This window comes from Peromyscus californicus, unplaced genomic scaffold (assembly GCF_007827085.1).
Source record: "Peromyscus californicus insignis strain IS unplaced genomic scaffold, ASM782708v3 Scaffold_1__1_contigs__length_55948999, whole genome shotgun sequence".
NCBI classification, from domain to species: domain Eukaryota; kingdom Metazoa; phylum Chordata; class Mammalia; order Rodentia; family Cricetidae; genus Peromyscus; species Peromyscus californicus.
The window spans coordinates 34063595-34081198 of NW_026294492.1; the positions used below are offsets into that span (position 1 = coordinate 34063595).

At 49.2% G+C, this 17604-nt stretch overlaps 1 protein-coding gene across 1 annotated transcript in view; it reads right to left on the bottom strand.

The window, feature by feature from the left end:
• The window catches only part of Thada (THADA armadillo repeat containing), a 300312-nt gene that overhangs the window by 28401 nt on the left and 254307 nt on the right, over window positions 1–17604 (bottom strand). The window contains exons 32-36 of the mRNA XM_052746438.1: window positions 14622–15001; window positions 13357–13475; window positions 12745–12817; window positions 9376–9529; window positions 6293–6424 (exon numbers count right to left, since the gene is read on the bottom strand). Coding sequence (XP_052602398.1) covers window positions 6293–6424; window positions 9376–9529; window positions 12745–12817; window positions 13357–13475; window positions 14622–15001 — 858 coding nt within the window. The remainder of the gene's footprint in view (window positions 1–6292; window positions 6425–9375; window positions 9530–12744; window positions 12818–13356; window positions 13476–14621; window positions 15002–17604) is intronic.

Consider the following 17604-nt stretch of genomic DNA (forward strand, 5'->3'; position numbering starts at 1 on the left):
AGGCTCCCTGGGAACAGCGACAGATGGGAAGGTCAATGTGGTATGTAGTCAGTGGAGCTTCACTATGACAGTCCTCTACAGGCGATTCGGGGAAGGGGTGGAGCCTCCAGCCCACCCTGACCAGATGTCCGTGACTTGAAGAAATGAATGAGGAGACAGAGACCATTCCTTCTGTGGCAAACTGCAATTCCTCCCTTCCTGTGTCTCCTCCACCAGAACCCCATGACAGAAAGGACCACTCTGGCAATTGGAGGCAATGGAGGAAGCCCAGAGCTGGCCTTGGGGTGGGGTTGTATGGAGGGAGATGCTGGCTTCATAGAACATTCTCTTCTTCCACCCAGGCAGCATTTTCTTCCCTGTCTCTCAGCTCACCTGTCCTAGGAGTCTGCACTGGTCTCAGAGGTCACACCTACATTTCTGTCACTTTCTCTGTGAGAATCAAGGTGTCTGGGAGGCATAGTGCTTCCCTGAGCCCCATAAGGTTCATGTTTCAGACTCCGTATCCCACTAACAGTGTCCGTTACCTCTCCTTGCCTTTAGGTCCCTCATCTGTAGGTCACAGCTATGACCTTGCATCCCTGGGTGACTCCCCGCCTCTTTGAGGAGACTGGAGGACAGGCACACTGCAGTCTTTGGTTCAGGACTGCCTGTCGTCTCTGGAAATGACACTCTCCCATTTTAATTCTCCCGTCTGTCTCGGCTCTAGACCCCAATCCACATTCTCAGCATCTACCTTTAGTGTCTGCTATCACACGGTAAGGAATTTGGATATGGTGGCACATACCTCTAATCCCAGCATTCTGGAGGTGGAGGGAAAAGGAGCAGGGGTTCAAGGTCATCCTGGGCTACACGAGAACTTGAGGCCAGCCTGGACTACAAGAGAAACATCCCCAAACACTGAAACAAAGAGAACAAACCACCCATAGTAGTTTAGAAAATCGCTAGTGTGCTCTCGACTTCCACTTCCTAGACCTGTAGCCTGCTCTCAGAAGAGGGCACGAAAGGGCAAAGCTTTAGTTAACACAGGGTCCCGGCTCCAAGTCTCACTCTGGCCCTCAGGGTCACGGGGCTCAGGACACATCGATTTACTACTCAGAACTTTTTGTCTGGCTTCGAATGAGGAAAAGCATCAGTGTTCTTCTGGTGCTACAGGCTAGTGTGGAGCATTCAGAGGTGGAGATGGTTTGTAGCATCTGCCCAGAAAACCGGGACTTGAAGGAAGTGTCCTTCAATCAGGGCAGCTGCCATTGCAGTCCCCCAGGAGGATGTGTACGTCCTTAGTCCCTAGGCTGGGCCTCCCCAGGGTGTGTGCTCATAAATGAACTTCCATCCTGGGGCTGGACACAGGGCTTAGTGTTGAAAAGCACTGGCTGTTTTTGCAGAGGATATTTTTTACTTATTTATACACAAATATTTACTTAGAATTTTATTTTCTTCTTATGTATATGGGTGTTTTACCTGCATGTATGTCTGTGCACCATGTGTGCAGCACTCTCAGAGGCCAGAGGAGGGTGTTCAGGTCCTCTGGAATGGAGTTACAGACAGTGTAGAATAACCATGTAGGTGCTGGGAACTGAACCCTGGTCCTCTGGAAGAGCGACTGGGAGTGCACTAAAGCACTGAGCCATCTCTTCATCCTCATCAACACATCTTAAAAAGCCATCCTGCTTGAGAAAGCAGGGATGACAAGGCAGAGAACAAGGAAGTCTGGATCTGCCACAGGCCAGACGGAGTAGATGCTCGACCAGTCCCTAGGTGAATTAGTGTTTCCAGGAAGCAGGGGCCTAATGGAGCTTACAGAGTCTGCTGGGACTGGGATCTCCCACTTCACGGCAACTTCTTTTCTTTCTGTTCTTTTTCTTTCTTTGAGACAGGATCTCTCTACATAGCCTGTTCTAGAACTCCTATGCAGACCAGGCTGATCTTGAACTCACAGAGTCTCACAGAACAATTTTTTAACAACTTAAAATCCAAGGGGGTTTACCTCCATCTCTCTCTCATCAGGCCAGTGCTGAAAACACTAAATCCTTATTGTTTTGAACTATTTTGACTGATATATTCTTTCAATCCATCCATCCATCCCTCCCTCCATCCCTCCCTCCATCCATCCCTCCATCCATCCCTCCATCCATCCATCCATCCATCCATCCATCCATCCATCCATCCATCCAACAGATTACACAGTGATTTTTAGTGGATGCCAGGGTCTAAAAATCAAAGCAGGGAACAAAAACAAAAATCTACTCTATACAGCAAATGGGAGGCTGGAGCAGGACTACCAAGAGTTTGACACCAGCCTGGGTTATGTAGTGAATTTCAGACCAAGGCACCCTGGGCCACAGGGTGAGGCCTTGTCTGAAAAACAAAACAAAACAAAAAAACCAACAAAAACAATCAATCAAACAAACCAACCAGGACCAGAAAGATTGCTTAGTGGGTAAAAGTAGCTGCTGCTATGCTTGATGACTTGAGTTTGATCCCAGGTAGAAGAAAAAACTGACTTGTGCAAGGTTCTTTGACCTCCACCATGTATGCTGTGGCACACTTGTACATGTGTATACACACACACACACACACACACACACACACACACACACACAAATAAAACCAGTTCTACTCTTTGGGAGCTGCTGTTCTGCTGGAGGGAGTGAGAACAACACACACTAAAAACCGCAGAGGATGGAGACAGCAGGGGAAGGATCAGCAAATGCCTGGGTGTGCACCACAGTCTGGGTGGCCAGGCAGTGCTCTGTGGAGTGGTGCTGAGGCTGAGACAGGCATGGGGTTAGTGGGTAGGCAGGTACAGGAAGGAGGAAAGGCCAATGCAGGAAGAGCAGTGTGTACAGAGCCGAGGTCCTCAGGCTGGTGTGACAAGCCTCAGGAAGACCGTGGTGGCTAGAGCAGGAGGAGAGAGAGCAAGAGAGGGTCGGCTCAGGAGGGCTTTTGGTGCTGCTCAGGGGGCCAGGTAGGGAAGTGGGCAGGGGAGCAGCAGCATGGGCAGCTCTGTCACTCTGGTGAGCCCTCCCATCAGGAGCCCCATGGACAAAGTGGGGCAGGAGGAGGCATGAAGCGCAGGCTGATGGACCTGAAGAAGTCCAGGGGAGAGAGGACAGGGCTCCAACACCAGCACGGGAAGTAAGACTGAGGATGGGCTTTGTGAGTGCTTGCTGAACGGTGGACATGGCTGATCTCATTGTTTTCACATATGCAGGATGTTACCTTCAAATGGAGTGGTTCTTAGCTTTTATGGTCCTCCTCCTCCTCCATTTTTAAATTCCATATATATCTGTATGTAATTATGTACACATGAGTGCAGGTGCTCATGGAGGCCAGAGGCTCTCCCTTAAACTGGACTATAGGTGGTAGTGAGCCTCCCGGCTTGGATGCTGGGAACTGAATTTAGATTCTCTTTAGGAGCAGTATGCGCTCTTAACCTCTGAGCCGTCTCTCCAGCCCCTGGTCCCTCCCTGAAAAAGACTGATGGCACACACAGAGGACTGATTCTCAAAGGCTTTAGAGAATGCACCTGAGCAGATTAGTAAGAACCTACAGGAAGGCAGAGGGAGGAGGGAGGAGATGCTTGGAGACCCCTCCTGGGCCCAACCTCGCAAAATGCCGGTGAGCTGGCAGGAGGGACACAAAACACAAGTCGACCCCCAGGTCTGAGGCTGGTGGGCAGCCTTCAAAGGTGGAGGTGGAGCCGCCTGTGACTCAGCATAAATCTCCAAAGGCCCGAGGCTCTGCTGACTGAGCTCTCTCACCATGAGGCCACTGAGAAATGTCACAGTGACCTAGTACTCTATCTCCATACTCAGGTCTTCTTCCCTGATTGCTCAAGGGTTGGAACATATGAGGAGTGTCCATCTTTCATGCTGGCTCACTGACTCTGTGGGTGGCAATGGTGCACACATGTTCTGTGTGTGTTAGGGTGGTGATCGGAGAAGAGCACTTTGCGGGGAGTTGAGCAAGTGTGGGTTTTTCCCTCCTTTGTTGCCCAGGGCTACAGGGCTGCCTGGGCTTGCTTTATACAATGCCGCCTGCCTGCCTATGTTCTAATCTTAAACACTTACCTCCCCTACTATGCTTCCATTCACTCTTCTGCTTCTCTGCCAGGGCTCACTGTGACTCTACAGTTTTTATGGGTTATCATGCCACGCCTAGGAGGTTCCTTCAGGGTCTCCCAGTTAACTGTGTCCATGGCCTCTACCATCGCAGGCTGGCTCTCTGCTCCACCATCTGAGTCCCAGGCAGGCCTGAGAGGGAGGAGAATGGGGCCTAGGAGAAGGCTGGCAAACTGCAGACAGTGAGGGCCTGTGACAGTGAGGGCCTGTTACAGCTTGTATGATCTACTTCTTGAGTACTGGGACTTCAGGTGTGTGCCACCATGCCTGGTTTACATAGAATCTAATTCTGTAGCCCTAGCTGACCTGGAACACACCATGTAAGCCAAAGCAGCCTTGAACTGTCAGCAATCCTGCTTCCGCCTCCCCAGTGCTGAGTTGACAGGCATGAACCTCTATACCCAGCTTCTAAATCCTTTCTATCCATCAGGATGAGCAACACAAAGTTTGGTAAGGAGGCTTTCTTAAGGAGACTTATACAGGAGTTTAAGATGCAGAAAGGTTCAATAAAAATTAGTGATCTCGCTTTCTTATGAATCAAGCTAGAAGGAAAGTGAAAGTGATAATATATTTGTATCATAAATGAACTCGGAAAACTGAAAGAAATAAAAAGAGAGCAAAGACTACAATTTTAAAGATACGAGAAAACGGCCATCTGTGAATTCACTGTGAAATTCTTGTTGGCATCTTAGGCAGAGCAGGTCCCTGGAGAACACGGGTATTACATGTGCGCCCCCCGCCCCCTCCCGCCTCCCAAGAGTCTGCTGGGTACTTGCTGTACATCACAAGGATCCTCCTAGGAAAAACCGTGGGTCAGGCGGTGAGAGGGCTGCCAGTCCTCACGACCTGGGGTTCGAGCCCAGGATCCACAGTAGAAGAAGAACTGACTCTTACAATTATCCTCTGTACACCCCACCCGCCCCTGCCATGCGCGCGCACACACAGAGACAACTAAACGTTAATAAAAAGGAAAGGCAACCTTCAATGGGAAAGGGATGACTCCATAGGGATCATTCACGTGGAAGTGGTTTGCAGGTCAGCACTGGTGTGCAGAGCACTTCTGTACACCACTCGGAGCTCCCTCTTGGTGCTTCACTGAGAGGCCAGGTTGGTCCTGGCTGAACTTGCCTTGGAGTAACATAACTGCAAGACTGTGCAAAAAACTAGCTCCTTCTGTCCATGCCAAGGAAAACACACACACCATAGCTGAGGTCTCCACAAGCTCGAATATTGCAGGAACCCTCCTTGTACAGACCAGTACAGTGCTTCAGAGAGTGGTCCTTGCCTGCGGATACAGTTACAATACTGGATAGCTCTGTCCTCTCCTGGTCAGCTGTCCTATGGGGAACTTCTTTGCACAGCTGTGATTCCTGCCTCAGAATGGCATTCATGCTTCTTATCAGGGTGACTGGCCCAGAAACATCCTGCAATCCAGGCCGAAGTATTCTACATCCATAAACATAGTCCCTGTCCCAGATGGTCAGCTCACCCAGAAGTAAGTGATCTTGCCTCCATTCTAACTTGCTTCTCATCCCTTAGGTCAGCAGCCCATGTCCTCCCTCAAGAGGAGTTCCTTTTTGCTTCCCTAATACTGAGATGACCCCAGGCCAGGGCTGCAATGGTTGTATAGTGAGTGAGTTTAGCACTACCCATCCAGACCTCTGTCCTTCTGCCTGACTCCTGTCTCTTGGGCTACTGTGGTTACGAAATAAGGAACAAAGGCACAGAAAGGCAAAATTCAACTTACACATATGAAAACTCATGTAGGAACAAAATGGCGCCTCAGTGATTCCTGGCTTATGTAACCATATAGATAATCAAGATCTGCCCTTATTTAAAACTTGACAATGCAACCAAGAAAGGATGCTGTATATTAAATTTCTACATTTGAAATCAACTTTCTCTAGGAGGTTCTAAGTAGAGTCCGCAGAATATAGCTGGCAGATCACATTTGGGAAGTGACCTGTTTTTCTTCATTTTATTGGAATCTAATTGCTCATTTGCCTATGGTTCTGGCAGATTTCCCCTTACAATGATAAGGCTGAGGAAGAGGCTGAACGGTCAGGCAAAACGTAAAATATTCACTCTATGGCGGGCGTCTTAGAGCCAGTTTGCCTGCCAATCCCGGTCCTGGAGCAGTAAGGGAAGATGCAAGGTCAAGAACAAGGTACCTGTTGACTGGCAAGTGTTTCCTTGTGATGTGGCTGTTGTCACGATCTCTGCGGCTGCCTCTCTGACGGTTTGTTCCTCACTCTGCAGAAGGGTAAGGACACACCTCCAGAGAGAAAGTGTGTCCTGCAGTTCTGTAAAGAAAATCATGTCAGGAATTCATGTCACTACAGTGTCACTGACAAGCGTGTAGTAAGACTGCTTCAACCACAGGTGGGAGGGACATTATGAAGAAGCCACAGCCATTCCTTTTTGGGAGGGGGTATTACTGTAAGACAGGAAAACCTGAGGATCAGACCAACACTGGAACAGAGAGGGTCCTGCTGGGGGAGCCTGGAAACATCTTTTTTTGTAGGAGGAGGAAGGGCAGAGTCTCCAGAAGGTGCTGACTGGCCTACAAAGTTCTGGACAACTCTCTAAAGTGGCACAATTTATGCAACAAGAATGTTTTTTCACACAGTTAATCCCAGTACTCAGAAGGCAGGTAGATCTCTGTGAGATCAAGGCCAGCTTAGTCTACATACAGAGTTCCAGGACAGCCAGGGCTACATAATGAGACCCTGTATGGAGTGGGGGCTTGAGCCACATGGTGAGAACTTATCTCAAAAAACCAGAGTACTTTGCAGAAGTTAGTTTAGTGTGGTTTGGGAGACTACGAGAACTTTCCAATTCTGAAAAGCAAAGTATTAATCAATATCAGGTTTGGGGGCAAGAATCCAAAGTAGGGAAGGCTATGACAAAGGGCCCATGTTACATGTCTCTGGGGCCTGTTTTCTGCTGCCACTGGCCCTTGGCACGGGTTCTGCTGGTTACCATATGGTACTGCTATGCACAAACAGGCGGAATCTGCTGTGAGGAGCATCGAGGGCCATGAGATCTAGAATACAGGTAAAGAGCTGTCACAAATGATGCTGGGTGACTGCAAGAAAACAGTGAAATGGACTCCAGGGACAGATTTTAGGAGGGTCTCAGTAGAGTGCAATGGCAGAGCACCGCCCAGCGGCCTCGAAAGGGGCAGTCTGAGCTGAGGCCCCGCCCCCTTTGCCAACAGCACCATCTGGAGCTTAGTTCTCCACTCCCAGATCAAGCTTTACATTTTACTCCTCCTTACAGACTCTATGCTTTTTTAATTTTTAAGACAGGGTTTCCAGCAGCCCAGGCTGCCTCAGATTCACTCTGTAGCCCGAGATGGCCTTGACCTCCTGAGGTCCCCCTGCTTCCACCTCCCAAGGCTGTGATTCTGAGCATGTGCCGCGGAAGGCTCCACCTTGAGTTCTCTCAGCACCAAGGTCACTGAACCTCCGAAACGTTCCCCTCTTTAATCCCTTTCAAGCTGTCCTCCCGTCTCTGGCTGGCTGCTGCTCTTGATGAGCTGGCCACTGGCCATCGCTGATCCTCTTCCTTGTTTCTGGCATGCCATCCCTAGCACCAGCAGCTAACACAAACTAAGACTCAATTCCACACAAGAATTTCAGGTTGTCTTACACAAATTCTACTTGTTGTGAGTGACAGAGTAACCAAGGGTGTTCAGAAAAATGTGCTGCAAAATGGAACTGAGCTTACTGAGAATGCTTGACACAAAAGAAGAAACACGCTGCCTTACAGAGAAGGTTTCACTGTGCTGTCTAGGCCAGTTTACCAGCGTCAGCCTCTCAGGTAGCTAGGACTGCAGGCACAGACCACCATGCCTGACCTAACCAAAGTATATTAGCCTCACTGCTCTGGGTTCAGTGATTAAGTCGTAACCACGGGAGGGCCGCTGGTGATGTCACTCAGAAGAAGAAGGGAAAGGACAGCAAGGCAGAGGCTGCACAGGTCTCACTTAAACTTCCATGTCACCACCTCAAAACCGACTCTTCCCGACCTGGAAATCTGTCACCACAACAATACTGCAAGCTCCTTGGGGGCTAGGCCCCTGCGTGATTCTTGGGGCCAAGCATGAAAGTAGTCAAGAGAAACAGGAAGTGACCACATGCAGAAGAGGACAGGATCTGGGCCAGAGCCTGGCTCTGTGGCCCTGGGTTTCCTTTAATTAAACCCTGTATTTACAAATCAAAATAAACTCCAAAGCAACACAATAAAAACATGAAATAACACCCCTGTGCTCTTCATCTTCTGAGGCTCTCCTCAGACTCCATTTCCTTCAGCATCATTGGCACGAAGCTTTTCCCTAGGTACTGCTCTCTAGGCATAGAGTGAGGGGAAGAACCCAGTTCAGAAGCCAGCTCAGAGCTGCATATCCATTTGACTTTGGAACAGCGCCTTTCATATCCCAGGGTTGATTTCAAGTTCAGTTGAGTAGTGAAGGGAACCAGCAGCCCTGTGGGGACATCAGACAAAAGCCTGGAGGCCAGCCTGGCCCCTTCCATAACCTCAGCAGCACGGAGTCCTGGGGAGCACTTCCCTGTGTCATTTAAGGAAGTCCTGGCTTCCTGGAGGAGGAGAAGGCTGGGCTGAGTCTTGAAAGGCCAACAAGTCGTCAGGCAGAGTTTGTTTATAGAGAGCTGGTCCCTACTGATGACAAACAGGCCTGAGGAAGGAGTGGCAGATGATGAGGCAGGAGGATGGGCCAGGGATGAAACAGAAAAGCAGAAAGAGTGGAACAGAAAGGGCCTAGGGAGCCATGTTAAAGGATGTGTGGATTTAGTCTGGAGACTGTGGGAGCCCACTCAAGGCTCCGCAGCAGCGGAGCATGGTGGTGTACACTGTACTCCCAGGACTTGGGAGCCAAGACAGGGAACTTCTCAGGTTGCAGGTTCTCCTGGGCTACACAGGGACACTGTCTCAAATGGGAGTTTTTTACAATGGCCTACCCAAAGGGTCACATTTAGAGACAGGAAGCGCAATGCTCCTGGGTGCCCTGAACAAGTGCACACAGGACAGCTTCAGGTCCGAAGACAGAAGGGAGAGAAGGCAAGCAGCTGTTGGTGACAGTCCCAAGAGGAACCAGGACAGACAATCCAGGAAACATGCAAAAGTGTCCACATGCTGCCTTTGACGGTGTCCCCTCCTTTAGGCTGGGCTCTCTGTCTCTTCCCGTGTTAGCTGAGGGGGGTGCAGTGGGCGCCCTGCTCAGCACACTTACCAAGAATGGGCTGGGGATTGGTGAGGAACAGGGGTGCGGTGCTTGTGAGGACTTCAGCAGCAGCCAGTCTAGACGTAGTAGGAAGATGGTCTCCACAGGACCAGACAACCAGCTGGACCCACTGCCTCAGCTCAGAGGCCATGGAATCCTTGTTCTGAAAACACAAAAGGAGCTCCTGAGTGATCTCCAACGGGCAAAAGGAAGGCAGGCAGGCTCCAGCCAGCTGTACCTGCAGCCCCAGGAAACAGCAGCAGCTCTAAGCAAAGCCCCACTGTTTTTGATAACAAGAGCTTTATTGGTGCATAATTTACATTTTTCTTTTAAGATTTTAAGTGACACTTAAGACATGTACATGTCTGTGGCACATCCGTGATACTCTGACTTGTATGTGCTTTGTGTGACGTACAGGTCAGAGTAAACACATTCCCTTCTGCAGTCAACTTCAGAGCACTTCCCCAAGAGGACAAGTGCCATGCCTTTTCCTACCATGCTCCATCCCTGTCCCCTACCCCAATCCTTTACTCTCCAATTCTATTCTAATTGGGCATGCTATATAAACGGGGGCATGTAACATGTAATCTCTTATGAGTAGCTCCTTTTCACCCATTAAGGTTTTCTTTTCTTCTAGGCAGGGTCTCCTACAGCACAGGCTGGCCGTGAACTCCTGACTCTTCCGCCTTCTACTTCTCAAGTGCTGGGGGATTCCAGGTGTATACCACCACATCCAGCAGATTAAGGTTTCTAAGCTTTCTCTCTTCCTTTTCACGGTCAAATAATATTCTCCTCTGAGTTCTGGCACTTGGCTAATTTTTAGCTTTTGTACTCATTTCTCACTTCTCCTATAAAGGAGATTCTCATTCCACGTGACCTACTTCCTGGTATGCTTCGGTGATTTCCTCCCAAGGTCATGTTGAGCTCACACTGCTGCTGTGACATGTTATATGGGACAGTGCCCTCTGAGAGGTGATGAGAGTAGGGCTCTCACGACATTAAAGGGTAAGTGCTGGTATCTCCAGGCTGGGCTAATCCTTACATGAGTAGCTCTGCTGCATAAGTGAATTCTTCTGTTTGTCTGTCTGCTCCCTTTCTCCATGCCTTCTCACCACATGCCATCTGCCATGTCTGAGGCAGAGGAGAGCCTCAGAACTGGGAGAAAGGAATGTCTTTTGTTTACGAAACCCACCACTAGAGAACCAGAGGGCAGTCTCCCCGACACTTCACCAAGGAGCTGAACCTCTTTAGCTGTACCACATGAGCCTGCAGATTCCTCTGAGCTGCGGGGGCAATGGCTCTATGGATCGAAACTGACGTTCTCAGCTGCTGATGGCAAAGGCCAGCTCCCTCCCCAGAGCTCTGGTAATGTGTTTCTCCATGTCATTCTGTGGTGCTTTCTATATCCCTAGACAATGTTCCAACTTCACGGGATAATACTTCAAGTTCCAAACAGCTACCTATGGAGGCACTGGTGAGGAGCAGCTGAACTGGTTTTTGAGGCAGACTTGCTTCGGCTGTCTAGACTGCTGTCTTCGAACTCAGGGCTATTGTGTTTTGCTGTCGCTGTTTATTTCCTGAGACAGTTGTCTCTCTATGTAGCTGTGCTCACAACTGTGGTCCTTTTGCCTCGGCCTCAGGAGTGCTGGGATTACAGGGGCAGGCTTTGGGTTGGCTGTAGTGCTGGGGAGGTTTGGAACCCAGGGCCTGGTGCACGCTGGGCAAGGTCTATAGCCGCAGACCTATTTCTCTTTTAAGCAAATCATGTCTTTTCCATATCCTACACTTCCAAACACTGTTTTCGTCTATTTATTTTAAAATTTTTGTATCTCCTAGTGGCCTGTGACCTAGGTTGGGTCCTCAGTTGTGCCTCTGAATGACAGAGCATGGAATCTGCTTCTTTGCTTGCTAATGCTAACACTGAGGTATTACCCTGGCCTAGCCTTGGGTAATCTGATTTTTGTTTCTTAAATTTTGTCTACTTATGAGTGCTCGATCTGCATGTATGTCTGCAGACCAGAAGAGGGCATCAGACTGCATTACAGATGGTTATGAGCCGCCATGTGGTTGCTGGGACTTGAACTCAGGACCTCTGGAAGAGTAGCCAGTGCTCTTAACCTCTGAGCCATCTCTCCATCTCTCCAGGCCATCTGACCTTTAAAAACCTCCTCTCTCTAGTCTTCCTCCGTCCTCAAGCACTCCCTCCTTCCCCTTGGGTTTCTGAGTCCTGCCATGACTCGGCATTCTCTTTCTTCCATTAGTCTGCACTCTAAGGTGCTCATCTCGGCATCTCAGCATCTCGGCATCTCTTGGTGATTATGCAGAATCCACCACCTTTGCCTCCACCACCACAGTGAGGAAAGGGGTAATTGTACTGTCCGCTCACTACCTTGAGATGATGCTGCCTTTCTGTTTTATAAGTCTACAGAAGTCCATGATGCATTCTTATTGCTCTCATCCACCTTTCTCATCTCTTCCATCTCTGTCCCCGTCCCTTCTTCCTTACTACACTTCCCCACACCACGTTTTGTTTTATTTGTATTACCCTGGGATTGATTAGGATCATCTGTGTTGTGTGGCCTTGGTACTGAAGCTGCCGACTGCAGTCTGGTAGGTTCACTAGTGGTTACACAACTTAAAATGACTGCTCTCTCCGAGTCTATTGGTAGCCTCTGATTCAAGGGACAGAGTCCCTCCCCTATCCATGACTGACTGCTGGGAGGGCCTATGCTGTGCAGGCCTAGTGTAATAAGTAACACTGCTATGTCCTGTCTAGAGGATGGCATGTCACTGTCCTTCTCCTGTCTTCCAGCTCTTCGATTCTCTCTGCTCCCTCTTCCACAATGTTTCTGAACCTGGGCACCATGCCTCTCGAATACACTTAGGTATGTATCTGTCTCACGGCCTTTCCCAGGAGGCTTTTTTGCTTACTTTAGTTCCACTTCACCCTCAAAGGGGACGTGGGACAGGTCGGGCCTACGTGGGACTCGGTTCAGATACAGCTCATTTACACAGCAGAGTATTCCAGCCTGTGCAACACATCGTCATCCTTAGCGCATCAAGTTGTACTCCTAGATATCCTTGACTTGACTGCTTAGTCCTCTTGAAACAGTCTAGCTACCGAAATGGGAGAAAGCAATGGACAGATGTGTGTCGGGGAGGAGAGACTTCACCCTCAGAGGCTCTAGTCAAAAACGGCTACAACGAGAGAGAAGAAAGCCTGTGTTCGGAGTCTCTGCAGGTGATCCCCAGAGTTAAACTTCAGGACAAGTGACGTCTCTGTTGAGTCGCTGTCATCCTGCCCCGGGACAGCTCCCTTTCACCACCACCCTCTGGGAAGGAACCCAGGCCTCGGGACAAGGACAGAGTCAGCCTCACCTCCTCACATGTCTGCACGTGGTAGGCAATTACTCTGGAGGCAAGTCTCAGAGCTACACTCTGGACTTCAGATCTGGAAAATGAAAGGAAATGAAAACTCTCTCTCAAATTCTCAACCGTTACCACACACATAAGTCAAGTTAAACACCAGAGATGACAGGGTCTCATGTAACCAAAGCTCGCCTCAATCTCACTACGTAGGCAAGGCTGACCTTGAACTTCTGATCCACCTCTTTTGTGCTGGGATCACAGGTATGTGCTACCACATCAGCTTCTGTGGTGCTGGGAATCAAGTTCAGGGCTTTGCTGATGCTAGCACGTAACCAACTGAGCTATATTTAACATATTTTATGCACAAATGTTTATGTAAATAGCTTATAACCCTTGTAGATATTAACTCTTTACCTGATTGTACAAGTTCTTGTACCCTTTGGTTACTAGTGTGAGAACTGGACACTCTTCTATTACTGGAGTTTAGAACACAGCTCCTAGGCTGAGGCTTAGAAAGGAAGCCGGTGCCTGAGCCCTTAGGGAAGGACAGCGAGCAGGCTCCCTACATGATGACTTGAAGGGGCATTAGTCACAAGACTGCACAGAAGCCCTGGGGCAGACCTGTCCTTGGAAGCAATATCCATAGTCCAGATGAGGAACTCCTTTGGGGAGAGGTGGACACAGCACTCTGTCTGGGGAAGCCACTCACTGGGGTTCATATGACAGAGAATCTTCAGGACCTGTGGGTCAAATCCAAGAAAACAAGATCAATAAACACACTGGGAAAAGTCTTGTGGTCCTAAATCAAGATTGTTTATAACAGTAAAGAGGGGAATCTATTTTCAAAGGGCCCCTAAATTCCACTGACGACTTCTTTTTTTTTTTTTTTTTTTGGTTTTTCGAGACAGGGATTCTCTGTGTAGCTTTGGAGCCTGTCCTGGATCTTGTTCTGTAGATCAGGCTGGTCTCAAACTCACAGAGATCCGCCTGGCTCTGCCTCCCGAGTGCTGGGATTAAAGGTGTGCGCCACCACCGCCCAGCTCTACTGACTTCCTCTGTACCATCTTTGAGGAACCGAGGCAGGGCAGAGCAACGACAAGCTTGAGGGTCCTTGGTGACCTGGTATCAGCGCCAGAAGCCTATGTGGTCTCACACATGCTAGACTGAGCCAGATTCCCTTCCCTTTTTCACTTTTTAATTTTGGGACAAAGTCTCACTAAGTACTCAGGTTAGCTTTGAACTCACTCTGTAGCCTAGATGGGCCCCAGCCTCCTAAATATCTGAGATGTCAAGCCTGGAAACCTCACTTTCATTTTGAGCAGGCTTCCCAGGTAGCCATTTGCCTGTAATTAGGCGTATCAGTCAGGATAACCTGAGATGTGTCACAGCTAATGGAGGCCAGAGGTGACATCAGTTGCTTTCCTTGACCCTTCTCCAGGTCTCTCACTGCACTTGGAACTTCCTGGTGTGTCTGGTCTAGCTAGCCAGCTTTCCCCAGGGATCCCATCTTCACCCCGAGTGCTGGCATTACAGGTAGGCTGACATTTACATGGGTGCTGGAGATCTGAACTCTGGTCCTCAAGCTTGTGGGCGAGCACCACCCACTGTGCTCTCTCCACCCCACAGCTAATTCTCCATGACCTTTTCTAAAGACAGAGTGGCTCGACCTACAACTGATACATCTTTACGAGCGGTACCACTGGCCTCTTGGAGCTCTTCTACACATACAGCCAAGCAACACAGAGGGCCCTGGTCTTAGGGATGCTAAGCTACTGCCTGTTGCCCCAGAAAGCACAGGCCTGACTTGCTTTCCTCATTTGTATCTTCCTGGTGGTTTCCAAATGAATGTGGGACACAGAGGGGTGTCAGTGCAGCAGAGACCCTACCCGGCAGAAACATCCTGGGTGGTTTTCCTTCATCGCCAGTAGCAGGAACTCCTCTCTCATACTACACAGCAAGGGAGGTGGTCCCTTCTCTCCCAGTTCAGAGGACGTTGCCCTTTCCAGCAGGGTATCCAGGATTAGCAAGCGTACTTCAGGAAAGGAAGACTCCAGAAGCCGAGAGAAGGAGAGAGGAATAGCAGCCGCCTGCCCTTCAGCCTCAGCCAGCGCCAGCGATGCCCACACTTCAGGGATGGCTAGTTTGGTAAGGCTCTGCAGGTACTGCGGCAGGCCTGGCACCTTGAAGGTCCAGGGGAACCCTGTAACCAGCTCTGATCCCAAGACGATTCCTCTCACATCTTCCCAGAGGCCAAGACTCTCCAGAGCTAGACAGCAAAAAAGCAGGGAGAAAGAAGTCATGTTTTCACGTGGTTTTCCAGGAAAGGATACAGGAGAATGGGAGACATCACTGAAACGAACCCCTGCATCTCTTCTGGACCCTCGAAGCAAATCAGTCACCTCTGCTCAGGAAAGCCTCAGCAGTGCCCAGGGGATAAGTCCAAACTTCCTGCAGGACTTGGGTCCCTGTAAAGCACCAGAGGCTCTGGGGTGGATCCTGTAGTGATGTGAAGCTCAAGAACCAGCAGACTTCGTTATTAGTGTAACTAATTGTCACAGAGATTTTTCTCGAGCTCCACTCACTGTCCTAATTCTGCCCCCCTGATGACAGCCCTGTAGGCATCTGCTCACCATTATTTTAGTCCTTCTGTTTGCTTCAGATGGGATTCCTCTTCCTGTTGCAGCGGAACTGCTACAGGCAGATCTCACCCTTAACTTGGAGCACAGAATGGTCCTAACCCTGAATTAGCTATCCAGGCCATTAGCCTCCCTTGCTCTGGACACCAGGACACTGGCCTTACTGCTGGATCCTGATGCTGTCAGCAGAAGCCACGGCCTCCCTCCTCTTACATGATCACTGAGAGAGGAGCTGCCTTGTACCTGGAACTTAGGGCAACTTGTTTGCTTTGTTGGGTTTGATCTTATGAAATCATCTCTACCTGTTAAGTTTTATGTTCTGCTTTTCAGTTATGGAGATTTTTAAAATGTAGTCTTAGTTCTGACTCAAAACCATTTTGTCTGCTTCTTATGTACTAAGCATTAGATGGAATAGGATCACTGCCCTTAAGGAAATGGTAGTCGTCTTTAAGAAAGAGACATGTATGGCCCATGATTCCCATATAACGGCGCAAACCAAGGGGGAAAAGGCAAGAACGTGGTGGGCCCATCAAAGCCCAGGGAACCACCTGAACAAAGTGATCCCATGGGGAGTTACAGGTTGTCTGCTTCCCTAGAACACAGAATGTGAAGTGAGGAAGAACGGGATGAGGTAAGGAAGGAAGATGGCCAGGATGTGTCCTCCCAGGGCAGGCATAGAGACAGTTCAGCACCCTGGAACCCAACTTAGTTTTGGGTGACACACATTCCCTCTTGTAACAATGTACTTGGCAGCCTACTTTCTTAACCTGCATGTACTAGGTACACTCCCCCTTTCAACAACGTACCTAAAACCTCAGCTCCCCATCCCAAGGAACTCCACCTGCATCAGGCTACACGCACTCCCATTTCTGAACAATAGCTTAAGTTTTCCAGTCCCTAGTGATAATCAAATTTAGACAGTTTCTATTCAAGTGTTCTGCCAGTGTATCCAGGAATGAAGAAGAGAAAGGCTGATTAGCCTTGAACTGGCTTTGGGTGCGTGTGAAGTAAGGCAGAACCATGTCTTCTCGTAAACTCTAGGGAGAACACCCTATTCACCACTCTGATGCCTCTCACAATTCATGTACACATGATTAACATCGATGCATAATTGAGGAGACACACTCATCGGGAAAAAGATGAATGTATGACCTAATCTGTCAACCAAACCAGAGAACCATCCAAACTATGGCCCTGAGTAACCAACTCTTCCCTCCCCTTGCCCCCGGGGTGTGGCTTGAGGCCTTTCAGCGGTTCCCTCACCAGTGCAGCCCGCGGTCAACCTTGACAGTGTCTCCCTCTCTAACCTGCACTGCTGCTCCGCTCCAAGGAAACTTACTTGGCTTCTACTGCGAACTTTCGGGAGTCCCCATTTTCAATTCTTTGGCTAAGAGGCCAAGAACTGAGGCTGGAGAGATGGCTCAGTGGTCAAGAGCCATGGCTGCTCTTGAAGCAGACCTGGGTTAAGTTCCCAGCACTCACATGGCAGCTTACAACTGTGTTTAACCTCTGTAGACACCAGGCACCATGTGGTATACATACTGATATACAGAAAATAAAAATAAATACATCCTAAGGGGGGAATGAGGCCCAGACTCTGATCACTGGTAAGAAGACCATGTAAAAGAATGTACATATTCTGTAGGTAAGAGAATGCCACTGGGGAGCTGGTTACCTATCTGTCTATTTTTTTTTTTAAACTTTAATTTTATGTGTATGCATGTTTTTTTTTGTTTTGTTTTGTTTTTTTAAACTGGAGCTGAGGACCGAACCCAGGGCTTTGTGCTTGCTAGGCAAGCGCTCTACCACTGAGCTAAATCCCCAACCAGTGTATGCATGTTTTGCCTGAATGTTTGTGCACCAACTGTGTGCAGTGCTTACAGAGGCCAGAAAAGGGCGCTGGATCTCCTGGAAGTGGAGTTACAGGTAATCGTGAGCCACCACGTGGGGCCTCTGCAGGAGCAGCAAGCACTCTTGACTACGGAGACATCTCTCCAGTTCCTCCCTATTGTTTCTTGAGAAAAGGTCTCAACTAGCCTTGAATTCACTGTTTACCCAAGGATGACCTTGACTCCTTCTTGGTCTTCCTGCTCAAGCTGTCTAAGGTTCAGGCTGCCCTTTAGCTTGTGATCCTCCAGCCTCAACTTCCAAAGTGCTTGCAGGTACATGCTGCTACATCTGCCTGAGAGGTTAACAGTCAGGAGAACATGCTCACTGAAGTCTTTTTATTGCA